At 42.6% G+C, this 17203-nt stretch overlaps 2 protein-coding genes across 2 annotated transcripts; one reads left to right on the top strand and one right to left on the bottom strand.

Annotated features, from left to right (window-relative positions):
* Positions 1-924: 924 nt before the first annotated feature.
* On the top strand, positions 925-4755 carry hdc (histidine decarboxylase; the record flags this gene model as incomplete). Its single annotated transcript, XM_079161008.1, has 12 exons — positions 925-952; positions 1109-1281; positions 1368-1481; positions 1607-1729; positions 1818-1955; positions 2040-2183; positions 2729-2795; positions 2918-3080; positions 3179-3269; positions 3361-3459; positions 3617-3718; positions 3979-4755. 12 exons carry the CDS (start codon positions 925-927, stop codon positions 4753-4755), a joined length of 2019 nt encoding a protein of 672 aa, XP_079017134.1.
* A 108-nt stretch (positions 4756-4863) lies between these two features.
* On the bottom strand, positions 4864-9183 carry LOC306695441 (long-chain fatty acid transport protein 2-like). The gene is made up of 10 exons (XM_079158679.1): positions 8622-9183; positions 7786-7995; positions 7510-7668; positions 7198-7322; positions 6784-6978; positions 6505-6595; positions 6215-6413; positions 5717-5814; positions 5380-5510; positions 4864-5267 (listed from the first exon to the last, which is right to left on the bottom strand). Exons 1-10 carry the CDS (start codon positions 9100-9102, stop codon positions 5094-5096), a joined length of 1863 nt encoding a protein of 620 aa, XP_079014805.1. The 5' UTR covers positions 9103-9183; the 3' UTR covers positions 4864-5093.
* Positions 9184-17203: the final 8020 nt, after the last annotated feature.

The raw sequence follows: 17203 nt of genomic DNA on the forward strand, positions 1-17203 counted from the left end.
ATGGCAATAAACTGAAAACAATCTGTAACATATATATATATATATATATATATACATATATATATATATATATATATATTATAAAATTGTTTTTAGGTTAGATTTTCATATGGACAACACATTTCAGATACATATGAAGTATATGTGTATATACAGGACTGTCTCAGAAAATTAGAATATTGTGATAAAGTTCTTTATTTTGTGTAATGCAATTAAAAAAACAAAAATGTCATGCATTCTGGATTCATTACAAATCAACTGAAATATTGCAAGCCTTTTATTCTTTTAATATTGGTGATTATGGCTTACAGCTTAAGAAAACTCAAATATCCTATCTCTAAATATTAGAATATCATGAAAAAGTATACTAGTAGGGTATTCAACTAATCACTTGAATCGTCTAATTAACTCGAAACACCTGCAAGGGTTTCCTGAGCCTTGAAAAACACTCAGCTTGGTTCAGTAAACTAAATCACACGTATGGGGATTATCACAATATTCTAATTTTCTGAGACAGTCCTGTATATATATATATATATATATATTTGGTATAGCATGTAAAATAATTACACTGTGATATTTTTCCTCTGGGGAAAGATTATTTGTTATTGATGTAAGTTGCAAAATGTTATCTTGACGAACAATTTGACCATGGTTGATATTGTCCCATCACGTTATATACAGTATTGTGTATTGAGATGTGAATAAATGAATCACTACATGCAGAGGAGAGTAATTATTTAGTGCAAATGTGAACATGTGATGGGCGGTTTGGTGGCTCAAATGCGTCACCAATTTTGGGCGTGTTCTCCACAACAGGGTCTTTATAGTCCTGTGATCTCTGCTTCAGAATACACAAAGCATCATTGCAGCCACCTGTTACACACAACAAAACAACCCAAAGAGCTCTCATCTGAAAAAGAAATGCAGGCTGAGGAATACAATCGCAGAGGTAATGGTAGCTTCTATTTGACTGCATTGACTCATTTTGTCTGTGTTGTTATATTCACTGAAATTAATGATTTGTAAAAAATAGACAAAATAAAGGTGAATTATGAATTTCAAAAGGAATATCATTCCAGCTTTTACAGTATCTGTTACTGCTCAGGTAAGGAGCTGGTGGACTACATCACACAGTACCTGGGCTCCATCAGAGAGAGGAGGGTGATTCCAGACGTGAAGCCAGGTTACATGAAGGAGCTTCTCCCTGACACTGCGCCTACAGAGCCGGAGGACTGGGAGAGTATCTTTAAGGACATCGAGAAAGTCATCATGCCAGGGGTGAGTGTTCTTAATGTCACCCATTATAATATCAGTGATATTAAACTACGGCAAGGAAGCAAGTATTTCCTCATCTTATCCCCCAGGTGGTTCACTGGCAGAGCCCTCATATGCACGCCTACTACCCCAGTCTGACTTCATGGCCCTCTATGCTCGGGGACATGCTGGCTGATGCTATCAACTGCGTTGGATTCACCTGGGTAAGAGGACAACCCACACTTCTTTTTCTCTACTACATTTTCTAGAAACAGCAAAAAAAAAAAAACATCACAGCAATGAAGTCATATCCTGATAAATGATGATTGTTGGTGCTGGTTTTGAATAGGCCTCCAGTCCAGCGTGTACAGAATTGGAAATGAATGTGATGGACTGGTTGTGTAAGGCACTGGGGCTCCCGTCCTTCTTCCTGCATCATCATCCAGACAGAAGAGGTGGAGGCATCCTGCAGGTTTGCGTCAACCTCGATTCATTTATTTTAAAACCCCAACCTTTGCAGTCTGTGATCATGGTTCTTTTCCACCTTACTCGTGTGTTAGAGCACAGTCAGTGAGAGTACACTAGTGGCTCTGCTGGCAGCCAGGAAAGACAAAATGTTGCAGCTGCGGCCTGAGCTCGACCAGGACGTGGACGACTCGGTCCTAAATTCAAGACTGGTGGCCTACGCTTCAGATCAGGTCAGTGTCACCACTTCTTCTACAGTGACTTCCTGTCAATCAGATGAATTCAACTGAGAATGTTGATCTGATGTGCTTTCACAGGCTCATTCCTCGGTAGAGAAGGCAGGTCTGATCTCTCTGGTGAAGATCAGGTTTCTGCCCACTGATGAGCAGTTGTCTCTGAGAGGAGACACATTAATACAAGCCATACAAGAAGACAGGAGGATGGGACTGGTCCCTTTCATGGTAGGTGCTTAGGTGGAGAACTTACAAATCATACCAGTGTTTTTTTGTGTGTTTTAGCTGACTGGAAACTATTTTTGAAAGCATATTGTACAGTAAGATATTAGAGTGATTTTCTACGATGTGATTTCCACGATGTGATTTTCATGTCATGTCTTATATATATATATATACATACACACATATATATATATACACATTGTATAATATATTATAATAAATAATTGCTTGGCGCCAAAGAGGGAAAGTCTTCTAATTAAATTTGAATTGTTGCTTTTTTGCTGATGACACTTGTGATTATTTAAATTGGATTTTGAATGCTTGTAACAGAAACGTATTGACATTAATGTATTGGTTAAGAAACAATGGTAAAAAATATTTTTTTTTAAATCTGTTATTAAGATTTAATTTTACAATACAGCACAATTTGTAGGGCTGAAACATGAACAAATAATGGAATTTTATTTTAAAAGAAAAAAAATGACAACAAAATACAGACATTAGATGTCAAATCTCACATGATGTAATTTTGTTTCTCCCCTGTTCAGCTGTGCGCAACTTTGGGAACAACAGGAGTGTGTGCCTTTGACAATCTGCCTGAACTGGGACCAGTCTGTACGTCTTCAAATTCCCTCCCAATGATGTCTGTTTAAACGTCTGTAAAGCCAAAATATTGTGTTATTCCATTGAGATGCATTCAGAGAAGTACCATACTTGTATTCAAATCTTTTTTTCAGGTGCAGAAGAGGGACTGTGGCTCCATGTCGATGCTGCGTACGCTGGCTCAGCCTACCTCTGTCCTGAGCTCCGCTGGTCCCTGGAGGGCATTGAATTTGCTCACTCTTTTGTTTTCAACCCCTCAAAGTGGATGATGGTCCATTTTGATTGCACAGCTTTCTGGTGAGTAAGAAGACTGAAGCCCGATCTCCCCTATATAGAAATTAACATTATCAATGAAGCTTGTTGGTTGGTAATATGGTTTTACTTTGTTTTCTCAGGGTTAAGGATAAATATAAGCTCCAGCAGACGTTCACTGTTGATCCCGTTTACCTCAGACATGAAAACTCACAGGCAGCCACAGACTTTATGGTATCATATTGTCACGTCTTCACCCAATTAAAGAATCATTTATCATATTAAATCATTTCAAGCAATGAATCTGCTTTTTTCTGTTGTTCAGCATTGGCAAATTCCCCTCAGCCGGCGCTTCCGTTCTCTTAAGCTCTGGTTTGTTATGCGTTCCTTTGGGCTGAAAAACCTCCAGGCTCATATCAGACATGTAAGTGGCACTCAGTTCTCTTCATGCAAATGATCTAAAGAATAAATATCTGATATGAAACTTGTAAGTGCATCCACGGAAGTCCATGACAAACAACGGAATTGATAAGTTTTTATGTTTCAGAATTTACATGTATATTTCTTTTATCTTTTTTTAGGGGATTGAGATGGCAAAGCTCTTGGAGTCTCACATAAAAAGTGACCCAAATTTTGAGGTTCCTGCCGAGAGGCACCTTGGCCTAGTGGTGTTCTGTCTGAAAGTATGTGGCACACATTTGTACTACACAGCAAGGTATCTTTTATTGACTAATCATTGTTGAGATACCTCGTTCAAAGGTGAATTACTGAATAACTTGTTTTCATCAAACACAGGTGAGGGCAAGAGCAATACCACAGATCATAAAGAAGAGCGGAAACATTCACTCAATGTCACTGAAAATGCTTACGTTTAGTTTGGAAGCTTTTTTTTTGGCTCAGCAACGTCTATGAAGATTTAATGTCGGGTTTTTTTTTATTCTAGGGAGGAAATGCTTTGACCCAGGAGCTGCTGAGGAGACTAACCCGGTCGGGCACCATATACCTCATCCCTGCAGACATTCACACAAAGCGCATCATCCGCTTCACGGTGACCTCGCAGTTCAGCACCGCGGAGGACATCCTTAAGGACTGGAGCATCATCTCCAAAACGGCTTCCACTCTGCTGGCTGAGACACAGGCTCTGAATAACGCAGACCAACCACAATCAGGGAAGGATGAGGTGATACAAGAAAACCAAGACTCAGACACCAAGTCTGAGGAGAGAGAGGATGCTGCCTCCAGGCTGGACAAGAATGAAGTGGAGCTGTGGATTGACAAGGCTTGGAATCGATCTCGGAGACCAATGCGATCTCTTAGCTGCAGCAGCGAGCCTCTGCCTTACACTTGCGTCGGTCCGCTGTCCTGCTATGACTTTGAAACGAGGTCTAGTCTGAAAGATGCTGCAGGCGCACACCCCAACGTGCCATCAATGGCAGGATCCGGTCCCATGTATAAGATCAGAGAGATGCCTTCAAATCTTCTGGTTAAACATGACCTGAAAAAGCTTACAAAGTTCTACAGCGTGCCCAGTTTCTGCAACCAGTGGGTGCAGTGTGGCCGCCACCAGCTGTGCTGCCCTGTGAAGGTTTCACAGGCAACTCAAAAACACTTATCCTCCACCTGCAGACGAATGAACTGTATGTGTTCTTCCCCTGTAACCAACACAGCTCCCTCTCCTACTCCACTGGAAACTGCCACTGCTCCTAAACTCCTGGAATGATCCTGAAGCATCCAAATGATAATTAACCAATTTACTGCAATAGCTGTGTTGGTGCGGAGCAAGCACATTCAGTTCTTGGTAATTTGAAGATCCCTACCTAAGCGTGTCAATGATTTGGGATTGCTTAGCTCATTTACAATCATGTTTTAAGAATATTTTTTATTAAAGTGTTTCAAACTAAATATTTAAGTACACAATATTCCCCAGAAGTAGCTCATGAAATGTGCTGTACATAAATGCTCAATGTGCAGGTCATTAATTAATTTGGCATCTTGTGTCATTTAAAGCAAATGTATTATTTTCAAAGTGACAATCCAATAATAAACGCTGAAACTCATTCAGAGCCTGAGTTTTCCTTCTGCAATGGAGCTGAATATCTCCGGAGTCATGGGTACGTAGCCCTTGTTGTCCTCCAGGTAGAACAAAAGGTCTCTGATGACGGCGGGGTTGAAGCCCTCCTCTGCCAGCTTCACCTTCATTTGCTTAAACGTCCCAGTTAATACCAGTACTTCCTGTCAGAGCAACATTAAAAGGTTATATCATGATTGACATTTTTAGTTAAATTCACGGATTTCTTTTTGTTTTTTTAAGTGTTACAATATTAATCAGCAAGACTTTGCTCACCTGTATGCGAATGAAGCGCGGCCGTGCGTAGCTGGGGAGGTAGTTCTTGACGTGCTGATACACAGCTTCGCCGTCAAAGTCCATGTTTCCTTTGAGCTTCAGTGCTGCCATTCCTATTCTTCCCTCGTGGCCTAATCAGCCATGGTTAAAGTACAAAGAGGACTTATTTCAGAACGTGAGTATGAACAGCCCTTCATATGTTTCAAACTAATCACGATTCATAAGTACATTGTTAATGATTAATGGGCAGGTGAAAACAAATATAGTGGTCAGATAACACACAGTTTCACCGATGCTATGAAACATATTAAAACATTGCTAACAATGTAATTATTACCTGGCACCTTCACACCGTAGACATTGGCCTCTTCAACACAGTCCACCGTGAGTAAATGATCAGCCACCTCTGTAGTTGCCACATTTTCTCCTTTCCACCTGTATTGGATGATGAAAGAAAAAACAGAACGAGCTCAACTGAGCTGCAATGTTTTCTTTAAGCACTGGGAACAGTTTTGTTATAATTTACATACAAACAGTCAGGGGAAAGCTTGTTTTTTTATTTGCAGAAAATGCTGAAATAATAATAATAATAATAATTAAAATAAAATAAAGTCAAACGTAATGTTGTGTCCTACACCTAGAACTGTGATGAAATGTATCGCTCATCATCGTATCGTTATTTTGCAATTAACTGACTTCAAAAGTCAAACGTAGCCTGCAGTTAATCAAGCAATCATCTAAAAAGATCAAACCATCTTTACAGTTCAGGCTTTGACATTGTTATCTAACCACTGTTTCTAGATGTGGACTCGTCAGATGTGTTTCACCCACTCACCTGAAAGTGTCTCCAATGCGGTCTTGAAAGAAAACAAATCCCTCGTTGTCCATCTTTAGAAGGTCGCCGCTGTTAAAGTAGAGGTCTCCCTTCACAAACACGTCTCTCACCTTCTTCTTCTCTGTCTGCTGATTGTTCTTGGCGTAGCCGGTGAAAGGTGTTCTTTCTCCAATTTTTGACACCAACAAACCGGTCTCTCCTGCGGGTGAAAGCAGTGAGCACGGGATACGTGTTAGTAAGAGCGAGAAGGTCAAGCGGGGGGGCTTTAGTTTTGGAGGAGATGGGCTCACCTCTGGGGACTTCAATACAAAATCCTCTGGAGTCTTTGACTGGCTCCTCTTTCTCTGTGTCGTACCTTATGAGGGCATACGGACATCCCATCTGAAACACAGTTTAAGAATAAATCATAGAAAATAATTGAGTTATAAATCCAACACTTTGAAATTGTGATAAAGCTAACTTGTAAAGGTTGGACTAAATAGTCCAGCCAACCCTGCAAGGTTATCCCATGGTGTTAAATGTTACCGTACAAAAAAAAAATAAAACTATTTGCAAAAGGGAGCTCTTACTTTGTGGAGAAAATGCTCTTTGCCAATAGCTCCAACTTTGCCACAGTAGTTGACAAAGCCAACATTTCCTTCAGTCGCTCCGTAGCATTCACAGATACTAATGTCCCCAAATCGTTGCAAGAAATCAGCCCAGACGTCGGCTCTTATCCCGTTCCCTACAGCCAATCGGACTTTATGATCTCTGTCATTGTCTCTCTGGAGGAAAGTGAAGGAGAGGTGAGACCAGGATAAACATCACATCATGCTTATCTTTGGTTCTGAATACAAAGCAGTGTGTCTGACTGCTGCAGGTGTTAGCTGCCCACGCAAATGTCATTAGAACAATTAAAGCTTTGCTTTGTATTTAACAATCAATAATGTTCAAAAATATATATATATATATATAAACATGTTTGTTATGACACTAAGGTTTACCTTTGGGGTGTTGCAGAGGTAGCGCATAATCTCTCCTATGTACTGAAAAACAGTCACGTTGTACTTTCTACAGTCATTCCAAAAGTGGGAGGCAGAGAATTTACGTCTTAAAACAACAGTGATGCCTGAAATGAAGACGCACAGATCTCAGCAACTCAAAATATCCCACTGGAAGCACAGTAAGTGTTAGGACTTTGAAATACAAATAGTGGAAATCCGGATCAAACTGTGATCTGAGGTCATATACCTGTTTGTTTAGCCTTTAGTAAACTTGTCAAAGTTGTTTTGTAGTACTATGATGCCACAAACTACCTTTTTCTATGGCTCCACAGAGTCCCATCAGAAAGCCAGAAGTGTGGTAAAGAGGCAGGTACACGTAGATGATATCATCTGAGCGTACGGCAGCAAGAGACTGGAGAAAAGATGCCATCCATAGTCTCTCATGGTTGATTACAGCAGCCTTGGGAAGCCCTAAAAGGAAACAGACGTAGCGTAGTTCTTACAGTCTTAGTTCTGCAGCTCAAGGCCTCCATACGATAAACAGCAACGCAGAATAGAGGCAAGCGTCACATTAGCCCGTAAATTTACCCGTGGTTCCTGAGGTGTAGATGTACAGCGCAGGACTCTTCATGGTAACGTTGGCCCTCAGCTGAGGTGACAGAGGCTGGTCTGAGGCCTGCTGAATTTTATCAGAGAGGCTTTCAATGCCCTCCACACCAGAGTCCTCGCTGAGGATGAACACACGGACGCCCTGCTGGCTCAAGGTAGGCAACACCTCCTCGACAGCCCCTCGCAGGTCTGAGAGAGACAAAAGAGAGCAAGTGAAGGCCTCATGTAGGTCAGTGCAGTGACAATAAAAAAAATGTGAAAACAATCAAAACAGATGTGGAGAATCATGGGAGTTAAGCCCATTAAGCCCAAACCCTGGCCAGCTCATCTGGTTAGAGGTCAATTAGAAACCGTGTGTCTATCACATGGTTAGTCCACCAGAGAGAAGAGATTTTTAAATTGTAAATGTGGTCACATATGTTTTTAAATGTCAGGGTTCCATATCCAGATTGCTTATGTTTAAAGTAATTCTTTAATTTTTGGTACGAATATCAGCACTAGACTTAAAAAACACAGTATCGATCAGGCTAGACTTTAAACACTATAAAAAAACATATTCACAGCAGGGTACTACATCAAAAAAAGAGATGACAATGTAATTCATTCATTCAAGACTCCTGACAGTTGTTTTGAATGAAATGGCATCTGACATTTAAATGCAGATTATGTGACAGTAATAATGATTTGGAATGGGGAGGTGTGAAAGACCAGTCACCTTCTATTCCTAATGTAACACTAGACAAATAAATAGTGCAGAAAACCCTGAAAACCATAATCACATAGAGGATGAACTCAGTCTCATTTCCCCAGCTTACCAGCACCAGCGACCAGGACCTTGGCTTCGCAGCAGGAGAAGCAGTGCAGCAAAGATTTGGACCTGATGTTGTTGTTCAGTAAAGAAGCGGTGCATCCCAGCTTGGTCAGAGCGAGCCAGAGCCACACGAACTGAGGCTCGTTGCCCAGGAAGAGGGCCACCGTGTCCCCCTCCTTCAGCTGTGCATGCGAGGCGAGAGCTCTGGCCACTTTGCTGCTTTCTTTGTCCGCCTGGCTGTAGGTGTACGAGCTTTCCTCGAAAAGTATGAACTTCTTATGCGGCTGCTTCGCCACTTGATCCAGAAAACGATCCAAAATACTGTAAAAGGGTTTCTGCTTCTTGAATCTACTCAGACATGCACCAATTTGAATTAAAGAAATCGTGTAACGTAAATCTTGAAAAAAATAAGGGTTTCTCAAGTAAAGCAGTAACGGCAAAATCGCCAAACCTGTCAGAGCGGTGTATATAATGAGTGCAATCATTGTTAATTAGAAGAGCAGTGTCGGTCCGGGCTGCAGAATGAGTGCTGAAAGGTTCAACTTTCTAGAGCACACAAAAGCTGAATACACTGCTGACTAATTCAGTTTACGCCTCTTGAACTTTGACCGTGGTTCCTCCTTTGTGGGAGTGTACTCAAACTCCTCACTCACGGGCGCATGGACTTTGAGGCGCGCTCCCGCAAAATCCGTGAGGGTTTAGGGTTTTCCCACTGTCAAATCATCGAGTATTTGAGGGCTCTCTCTCAGACATTTTGAGCCCTTTATGAACCCTTTCCGTAAATCAGCATACGATGCTGACTTAGCCTAAGGGAATTACCCACAAATCATTGCAATGTGGCGTTAAACACGGGGTAACCAGTGGACGCATGGAGAGGTAAACAATAAGGACGGCTTACATGTGTTCAGCCGGTCTTATTCAATTTACACAGAAACATCAAGGGTTAAAGATGAAACATAAGATAAACTTGAAATCAGAGGATATTTATTTATTTATTTATCAAATATTTGATTTTGTCATTGAAGCCGTTTTGACAAAAACGAGTAAATAGATTATCTGAAGTTACCTCTCCTATTGTGAGGAAAGAGCCTGGAAGACGTTCAAATCAGGGAGTAAAAAATATAAAATAAATACACACTATGTTTTTGACGTTCTTATGGTAACGTGATATGTTGCATCAAAGTGCTGTTACCTTCATATTTCCACCATCTCAAGCCACTACAGTGTCTCACACTCGACCATTTACCAGGTATGTGCCCTGCATTAGTTTACTGCTGACAGAAGCGCTCACTTCAAGGTAAACTCCCTCTTGTGGCCAAATGGGTCAATAACGCTGCTCTTCAATATGTGACTAGTATCCCTGGGTGCAGACAGTGCATAGTTTAAGTCCGTTAGCAGTCGTCAATGTTGTACTCCCTGGAAGTATAATGTCCATCATGTGATTTTTGCATTCATTTGCAAGGTTTATTGATTATTCTTGATGTTCTTTTTAATATTTTTAGCAAGGCATCCATACAGTTATATACTACAATGTTATTCAAAATTCGATAGTCAAATTTATGATAGGACAAGAAGTTCAAAGGGCAAGAAGCCAGCCTAACATATATGTTATTTTATTTCATCTCATTAAAGCTCCATGGCATGACCTAAACTGTTTGCCAAAATATGTATTGTTCATATGGTGTTGTAGTTTACAAAATAGTGACTGTGCTCCAGTTGTCTGCACCCAGGGGTAGTAGTTACACATTGAAGAGCAGCGTCATTGACCCATTTGGCCACAAGAGGGAGTTTACCTTGAAGTGAGCGCTGCTGTCAGCAGTAAACTAATGCAGGACACATAACCTACATATGTTTTATTTATCACCACAGGTGGAGAGATGTTTTCCTCTGTTTCTTTTTGAAAATATATTTATATTTATATTTATAAATCCATTGTGCAATGAAATTAGTTAGCATAGCCGTTCATTCACCCCAGTTTAGTCTGCTGGTGTAGTTGACATGGCAACAAGTGCCAACTGATGTTAGCTTATATTAGCTTAGCTTAATAAAAACGAGTAGCCATACTATTACAATTCGGCATTTTTTTTTAATAAACCAATTACAACTACCAACAGTCATACCTTCAAGGACGTTAATGTATTTTCACATATTGTCAAATAACGAAACATAAAGGCTAAACTGCCGCGGCCCCTCTTCCAGACAGTGGACCTGCCACGGTAGCTGCCACACGCAGTGGAAACTACCGGGAGAGCTGAGCTTGCAACAGGAAGTGCCTCTACTAGCTGCCGCTGCCACGATTTGAGCTTGCCCTTTCTCGGCAGGAGAGACGTTGACTGCCACTGCTGTTTTATTTAAGTTATTAATTTAGTTGTATTCATGGTTTTGTTTTGCATAGTTTTGTTTTGCATGTGTAGGTAGTTAGTTCAATTAGTTACCCTCTTTTATTATAATCTGTATCACCAAGTATATTAGATATATACCTTTTTATTGTTTTTAACCTGTTAGATGTTATGGATTTCCTGTATTTTATTACCCCGTTAAAGTGTTAATTGTTGTAATACATGTCGTAATCTTGGGGTAATCCTTGGTCTCAGTAAATCATTCACTGCCACATGTACCCTTATAGAGAATATGTGGGTTTTGTGGCCCATTTGGCCACAAGAGGGAGTTTAACTTTGAGCAGGTTTTAAAGTATGTACATTTTAAACTAAATCCGGGCCTTGCGTGGTCACAATACATTAAAATGGACTCATTGCAACACATCAGTACATTCTCCATTGTGCCTGTTACTGACCCCATTGTGACACCAAGAAAGGGTTGACCTTTACCGAGTAATCAAATCAAAGATCAACTTCCTGTGAATGTCTCCACCATTTTCCATCTAAAGCAGCAAACCGATCATAAAATAATAAAAACTGAACATACCAGAAGGCAACGTGGACGGCAAAGACCCGGTCAAGTTTATGTCAGAGCTGCTGCTGCAGGTGATAGGTCCCGATGTCTTCCCTGCGCCGCCTGAGCTGGAGAGAGCCCACCGGTCCCCAACCTTCAGATCTGGCCAGGGAAGATTCCCTTTTTCTAGATTCCAGCAGAAATAGGCTGCGTTGCGCTGTGCGATGTGAGGGATTTAAGTTTTAGAGCATTCCTAGTGCTGGATATTATATGTTACAGTGTGTTTACTTGTAAGAGTTTAGACCAAGAAGTAATCTCATCATCAGAGGTAATTTCATGCTGTAAGAGGAAGGTGTGAGGAGTGTACTGGAAGCGGGGGTTTGGCGAATCAAACAAAGGAACTGGCCCCAAGAATGTAAGGAGGTGTCTGCCAGCGGGGGTTGGAACGAAGCTGGCTGACCTAGGTGAGAAGAACAGAACAATGGGTAATCTGCCCAGGAGGGGCTTATTGGATGAGCCAATCGTGGGAGCTGATCGATAGGCTCAGGAATGTAACTTTGGGGGGACAAAGAGCTGTGAATCCCTGGAGAGAGTGAGAGACTTCCTTGGGGCCATCCAGTGAACACACCAGTTTGCTGGGTGGCCTGAACGGGGTCTCACATTTATGGAATATTATGTTTGTTTTATCATTCATGGTGTACATCAGTTTGCAGTTGTTTTGGCTTCTGTTGGTTATTAAATATCTTGTGATTTTGATCTGGACCTGCCGATTCCTGTCCTCCATCAGAATGGGAGCAGGGGGGGGGGGGGCTTCTTCTCCTCTGGGCTGCTTTTCAACATGCGGCCTTCCACAGTTCTGAGAGGTTCTGAACCTAACAATTTGGCGACCCAGATGGGACCTCTCGACTGGACTCGTGGAAAGCTGGACGGGTCGTGAATCACGGACATTTTTGGAGTGGCCACGAAGAGGATGTTTGTGGTTGGTGGCCCCAAAAGCTGGACACGTGGAGGAGAGGCTGCAGGAAGCAGGTAAATGACTGTATAAGTTGCGGAGGAGCAGTTGCGGACCGAATGCAAATTGTTTGTGATGTTTAATTAGGTAGTCCAAACAAAGGTTGGATGAGTTGGTAGCTCTGAATTGTGAAATTTGAGCGAGTGTTAATTTGGTAGTCTAAATGAAGTTTGGATGAGTGTAATGTTAATTTGGTAGTTTGAACATGGTTTAGACGAGTGTAATATTGTTAGAGCATTTAGTAAGCTAAGGCGGATTGAGACGCAAACTGACGTATCTTAGGAGAAGGCGACGGCTCTTCTGGTTATTGCATTAGCGTCTTGGGTCTAGTAAACTAAAGGCTCAAATATACGGGAGGGAATAAATGTAATACAAGCTTAAAAAAGCCGAAAGAACGGGTCACGTTTTTGTTAGCTCCACTGGTTGGAAGCTAGCTGTCGCGAAACGCTGGTATGACTGAGTTCTGGGGAATCTAATCTTGGGGTTGGTAATAGGTAATGAATGGTGCGAATTGTACATTGTGTTTTGTAACTGCTGTATTTTGTGATAAATGTTGTAGTGTTGTTGAAAGTTCTGTGAATGAATTGTTTGAAGCCGGGAGCTAAAGGCCTGCTCCTGTGTTTACCTTGAGATAATAGATAAGAGGAGATTATTAAGAAAATATCCGGTACGGTGGTGGAAGGCCACGTCCTGGACTAGTTTAATAAAATAGGAATTATCTGCCGTGATAAACCTTAAAACACATTTGATTTGGTACTGTTGTGTAATTAATTCACTTTAAGACATCGGAGATCGAGAGACAAGTAGTAAAATCAATTTGCTTTATTGCAAGCTCAGCATGAGTAGTGTATTCCGGCAGTTAAACGTGCACGGACCTAACAGTGAACGTCTGACCTAGAGTCAAACTTCCACAAAAAGGCGCTTACACAGAGTGCGCAGGTATTTCTTATAGGTTCTTCTTATGGAAGCCTATTGGACAAAATCATAGTGGCAGGCGGTGCTTGTTTAGCGTGAAAGCAGCCCAGTTGGAGCACTGGGCAAATCCACCCACGCTGGCTCACGTCCCAGAGGTTGCTGTCATCTTTTCAGTGTGTGTGTATGTTGTCGAGGTGCATAGAGAGTTCATCCCAGAGCCAAGGTCACCTAACTACTTTTGGTTGAATCTGCTATTTTGTACCAGGCCGCTGCAGAACGGGGAGTACCTGGTTCCTGTTGTTTATACTGAAGGGCCTCTGTGTGTGTGAGAATCACTGCAGCTTCACTCTGTGACTTACACTTAAAGACATATTATGATTACTGCACATAGCATATGGTTTAAGCTTCACTAAATGTGTTTACGAATATATAGAAGTGTTTACAAATATCAGCAGTGTTTACAACCGTATAAAAGTGTTTTCAAACATATAAAGGTGCCTTCAAACATGCAAAGGTGTCTTCAAATATATAGCATACTGTTTAAGCTTATTCTGTAATGTGCTTACAAATTCCCTTATTTTGGTGTATCTCTCAGGCACTTCCTTTTTGTGTTACTGTTCTTCTTGTAGCGTGCAGATGCGAGAATGCTCTGACGCAGTTTCTGACCTTCTACAGTGTTTTCCACTCTTCTAAGTGCCCGAGTGTATGTGTAGTTTTAAAGCATGTTGCTATTAGTGCATTGTGTCTCTCATTAGCTTAATATGCTTGTGTTAATACTAAGTTCAAGTTCAAAGCTAGTTATTTATATTACAAATCCCCCTTTTCACACCTACTTGGTGTGAACATTCTAATACTGTGTGGTAACCTCTGTCTGTTCTTCGTCTTCAGAATCGTAGTCTGCTGCTGCTAGCAGAGGATATGTTCCATACGGGGGAGGATCTTTCTCCTTGCTAAGGGCTGTGGTGATGAGCCTTCCCATCATGGTGCGAATGCAGGGAATGCAACAACAACCACAGGTGACTATGATCCCGATAAACACTGCCACTGATACCGCAATTGTCATGATGAGGGATTTCCATTTACCGAACATGTTTTCCATCCAATCAGAAAACGGGTTGTCTATGCCTGAGGCAGCATGCATCTCATCAGAGAGGACTCGCAGGCTAGACAATGCCTTGGTCACTGAGCCATCAGGTGCAGTGTTATTGGGAATCATGGTGCAACACATTTCTCCAATCATTGAACAAACACCCCCTTTTTCAGCCAGCAACATGTCTAGTGCCATTCTATTTTGTAATGGCACTAGTGATGTGGGGGCCAATTGTTCGGCTACCCCTTCAATTGCATCTCGGGTCAAATTTGTGAGACGTAGAAGATTGTAGTGGACATAATTGATGCGGTCCACATTTTTGTTTGGCGTTATTGGGAAGATAGCAGATATTACTGGGATGTTTTCAAAACCAGCGGCTACCTGGTCAACCAATTTGTACTCGTTGGGGACTCCGCGGGGAATCCCGATAGCATCGATGTATGTTGGGCCACCGTCCAAAGTGAACGGGGTGGCTGAGCGTCGGGTCAAAACATGTCTTCGTCGTCTAGTGGTCAGAGTCTGAGGTAAAGGTCTCTCCTGGACTATTTTGTTACCCACGAGCGTGATAGGCATTGCAAGGCAAACCATAGCGCATATTCCTACAGTCATTTTGGGGTCTATGCGAGTAAACAGTCGCAGTCCTCCACAGTAGTAAAACAGTCCGGCTCTGGCCCAAGGCCCAAGAGCTGAGGCTGGAACGGTCGAGTTACACCAATCGTGTGATATTTCACCTACATTTTGTGTGGGTTTTGCTGCTGTGTAATTGAATCATCTTTAGGAGTGGTTGGGCCCTTTTCTGGCTGAAAACCACCCTGTCTTGGTCTCGTTGTGAATTGGAGGGAAAATGGAGGCCAAAGTTGTGCAATTTGTGGGCGTCGCCTCCCTGGTTAAGTTTAGCATGCAGGCATAACCTATTGGGTCTGATTCAGGGTGCAAAGGTGCAGGTTCAGTGGACATGGAGGGTCAAGCAGATGCACAGGCTATGCAGCCAGCCATGCCTTGACGTCTTGCATTGTCCGACAGCCAAGCCAGCCACACATTCTCATTGCTAAACCCTGTGGACATTTTCAGAACATCCATCGAGGTCAGCGTGGAGAAGTCCTGAGTAAACACCACAGGATTGTCAGGGGGTGCGACTAGGGTGTCTTTCTTGGGAGTCGATGGTCTAGGGTGAGTCGATGATCTAGGGTGAATGTTTATCTGAATTGGAACTGTGACATCTGTCCCACTTAGCCATACTCCCATTACCATCCAAATGCGTTTTTTCCCGTGACACTGGTTATAACATTCAATGATAGTGTGATAGGATTTCCAGTCGGGGAAAAGTCCCTCTGGAACGATATTTTGTCCCACCAACGATCTTTTGCCTGCCAATATGACGATCGTATCGGTGGCTTCCAAGTGCCAGAGAATTTTCTTACCATAGTCCAAGAGTTACACCACCCCTCCATTTTGTGATATGTACCCTTCCCCTCGCACATTGTTACAGTGTTCCACTGGCTACACAAATATATGTCGTACCCTCTCCATGATGAGTTTTGTCCCCCGCAATCTATCACGGAGCATAAGTCAAAAGTAAAGGATGTTGTGGCACCTTGTGTGTAGTTTAAGATGAACTTAGCTCCACAGGCGGGGTCGTGGTTGGCCTGTGAGCGTGGAGTCGAGCGTCGGGGTCGGGAGTGGGTCGTGGTATTGTCAGTCTGATTCTGTGTTGGTCTGTTTTCGGTTCGTGGGTGTGCAACCTCGAGTCCCCAAATCAAAAGTGTCACTCCTAACAGGAGTCCCAACCCACAAAGCAGTCTAGTTTTCCTCCCACACCCTCGGTCTTTCCATGTCGGTGCCCTGTGTATGCCCAGGGGCTGAGGTCCGTCTGGGTCACCGAAACACCTTCTATACCACATTGCTAATTATGTTTTCTTTCACTTCATGCAGTGATCGTGTTGGGGGTGAGGCTGGGGCACAGTGTGTCAGATGGTGCCAGGGAGCTCCAGATTTGCCCCTGACCTGGACCGAGTGTGAAGTAACTTCCTTCTCTTCGTACGGTCCAGTCCACCTGGGGTCAGTCCACTTTCGCTTGTGAACCTTGACCCTGACCCAGTCACCTACTTTTATGGTCTGCTCCTCCCGATCCGTGGGCTGCTTTTGCTGTGCTTTCGCCACCTGGGTAGAGAGGGCTGAGACCAGAGATGTTAACTCGCGCATATACTCAGACTTCTCTATCTGAGTGACATCCAGGGATGGCATATGACCTCCATCCCTGGGTGGTCCTGGCATTGCTCTCCCGGTTAAGAGCTCGTGTGGGGATAGATGCGTTCCTCCCCCTTTTGCAGTCCTCATTGCCATGAGCGCCAGAGGGAGGGCTTCTACCCAAGTCATCTTTGTCCCGGTGCATGCCTTAGCTATCTTAGCTTTCAACGTTTGATTTGCTCTCTCCACCAGTCCCTGGGACTGTGGATGGTACACTGACCCAAAACTGTGGACTATGCCTAGGCTATGTTCTACCTCCTGCAACATTTTGTTATTAAAATGTGTTCCGTTGTCGGATCTGATGCGTCTAGGTACCCCATATCGTGGTATTAGTTCTGTCCTTAGCCATTTAATCACTGACTTCCCGTCTTCATGTCTGGTGGGTATTGCTTCTACCCATCTTGAAAATCTGTCCACCATTACCAACATG

The sequence above is a fragment of the Pholis gunnellus genome (assembly GCF_910591455.1).
Source record: "Pholis gunnellus genome assembly, chromosome: 1".
Taxonomy (NCBI): domain Eukaryota; kingdom Metazoa; phylum Chordata; class Actinopteri; order Perciformes; family Pholidae; genus Pholis; species Pholis gunnellus.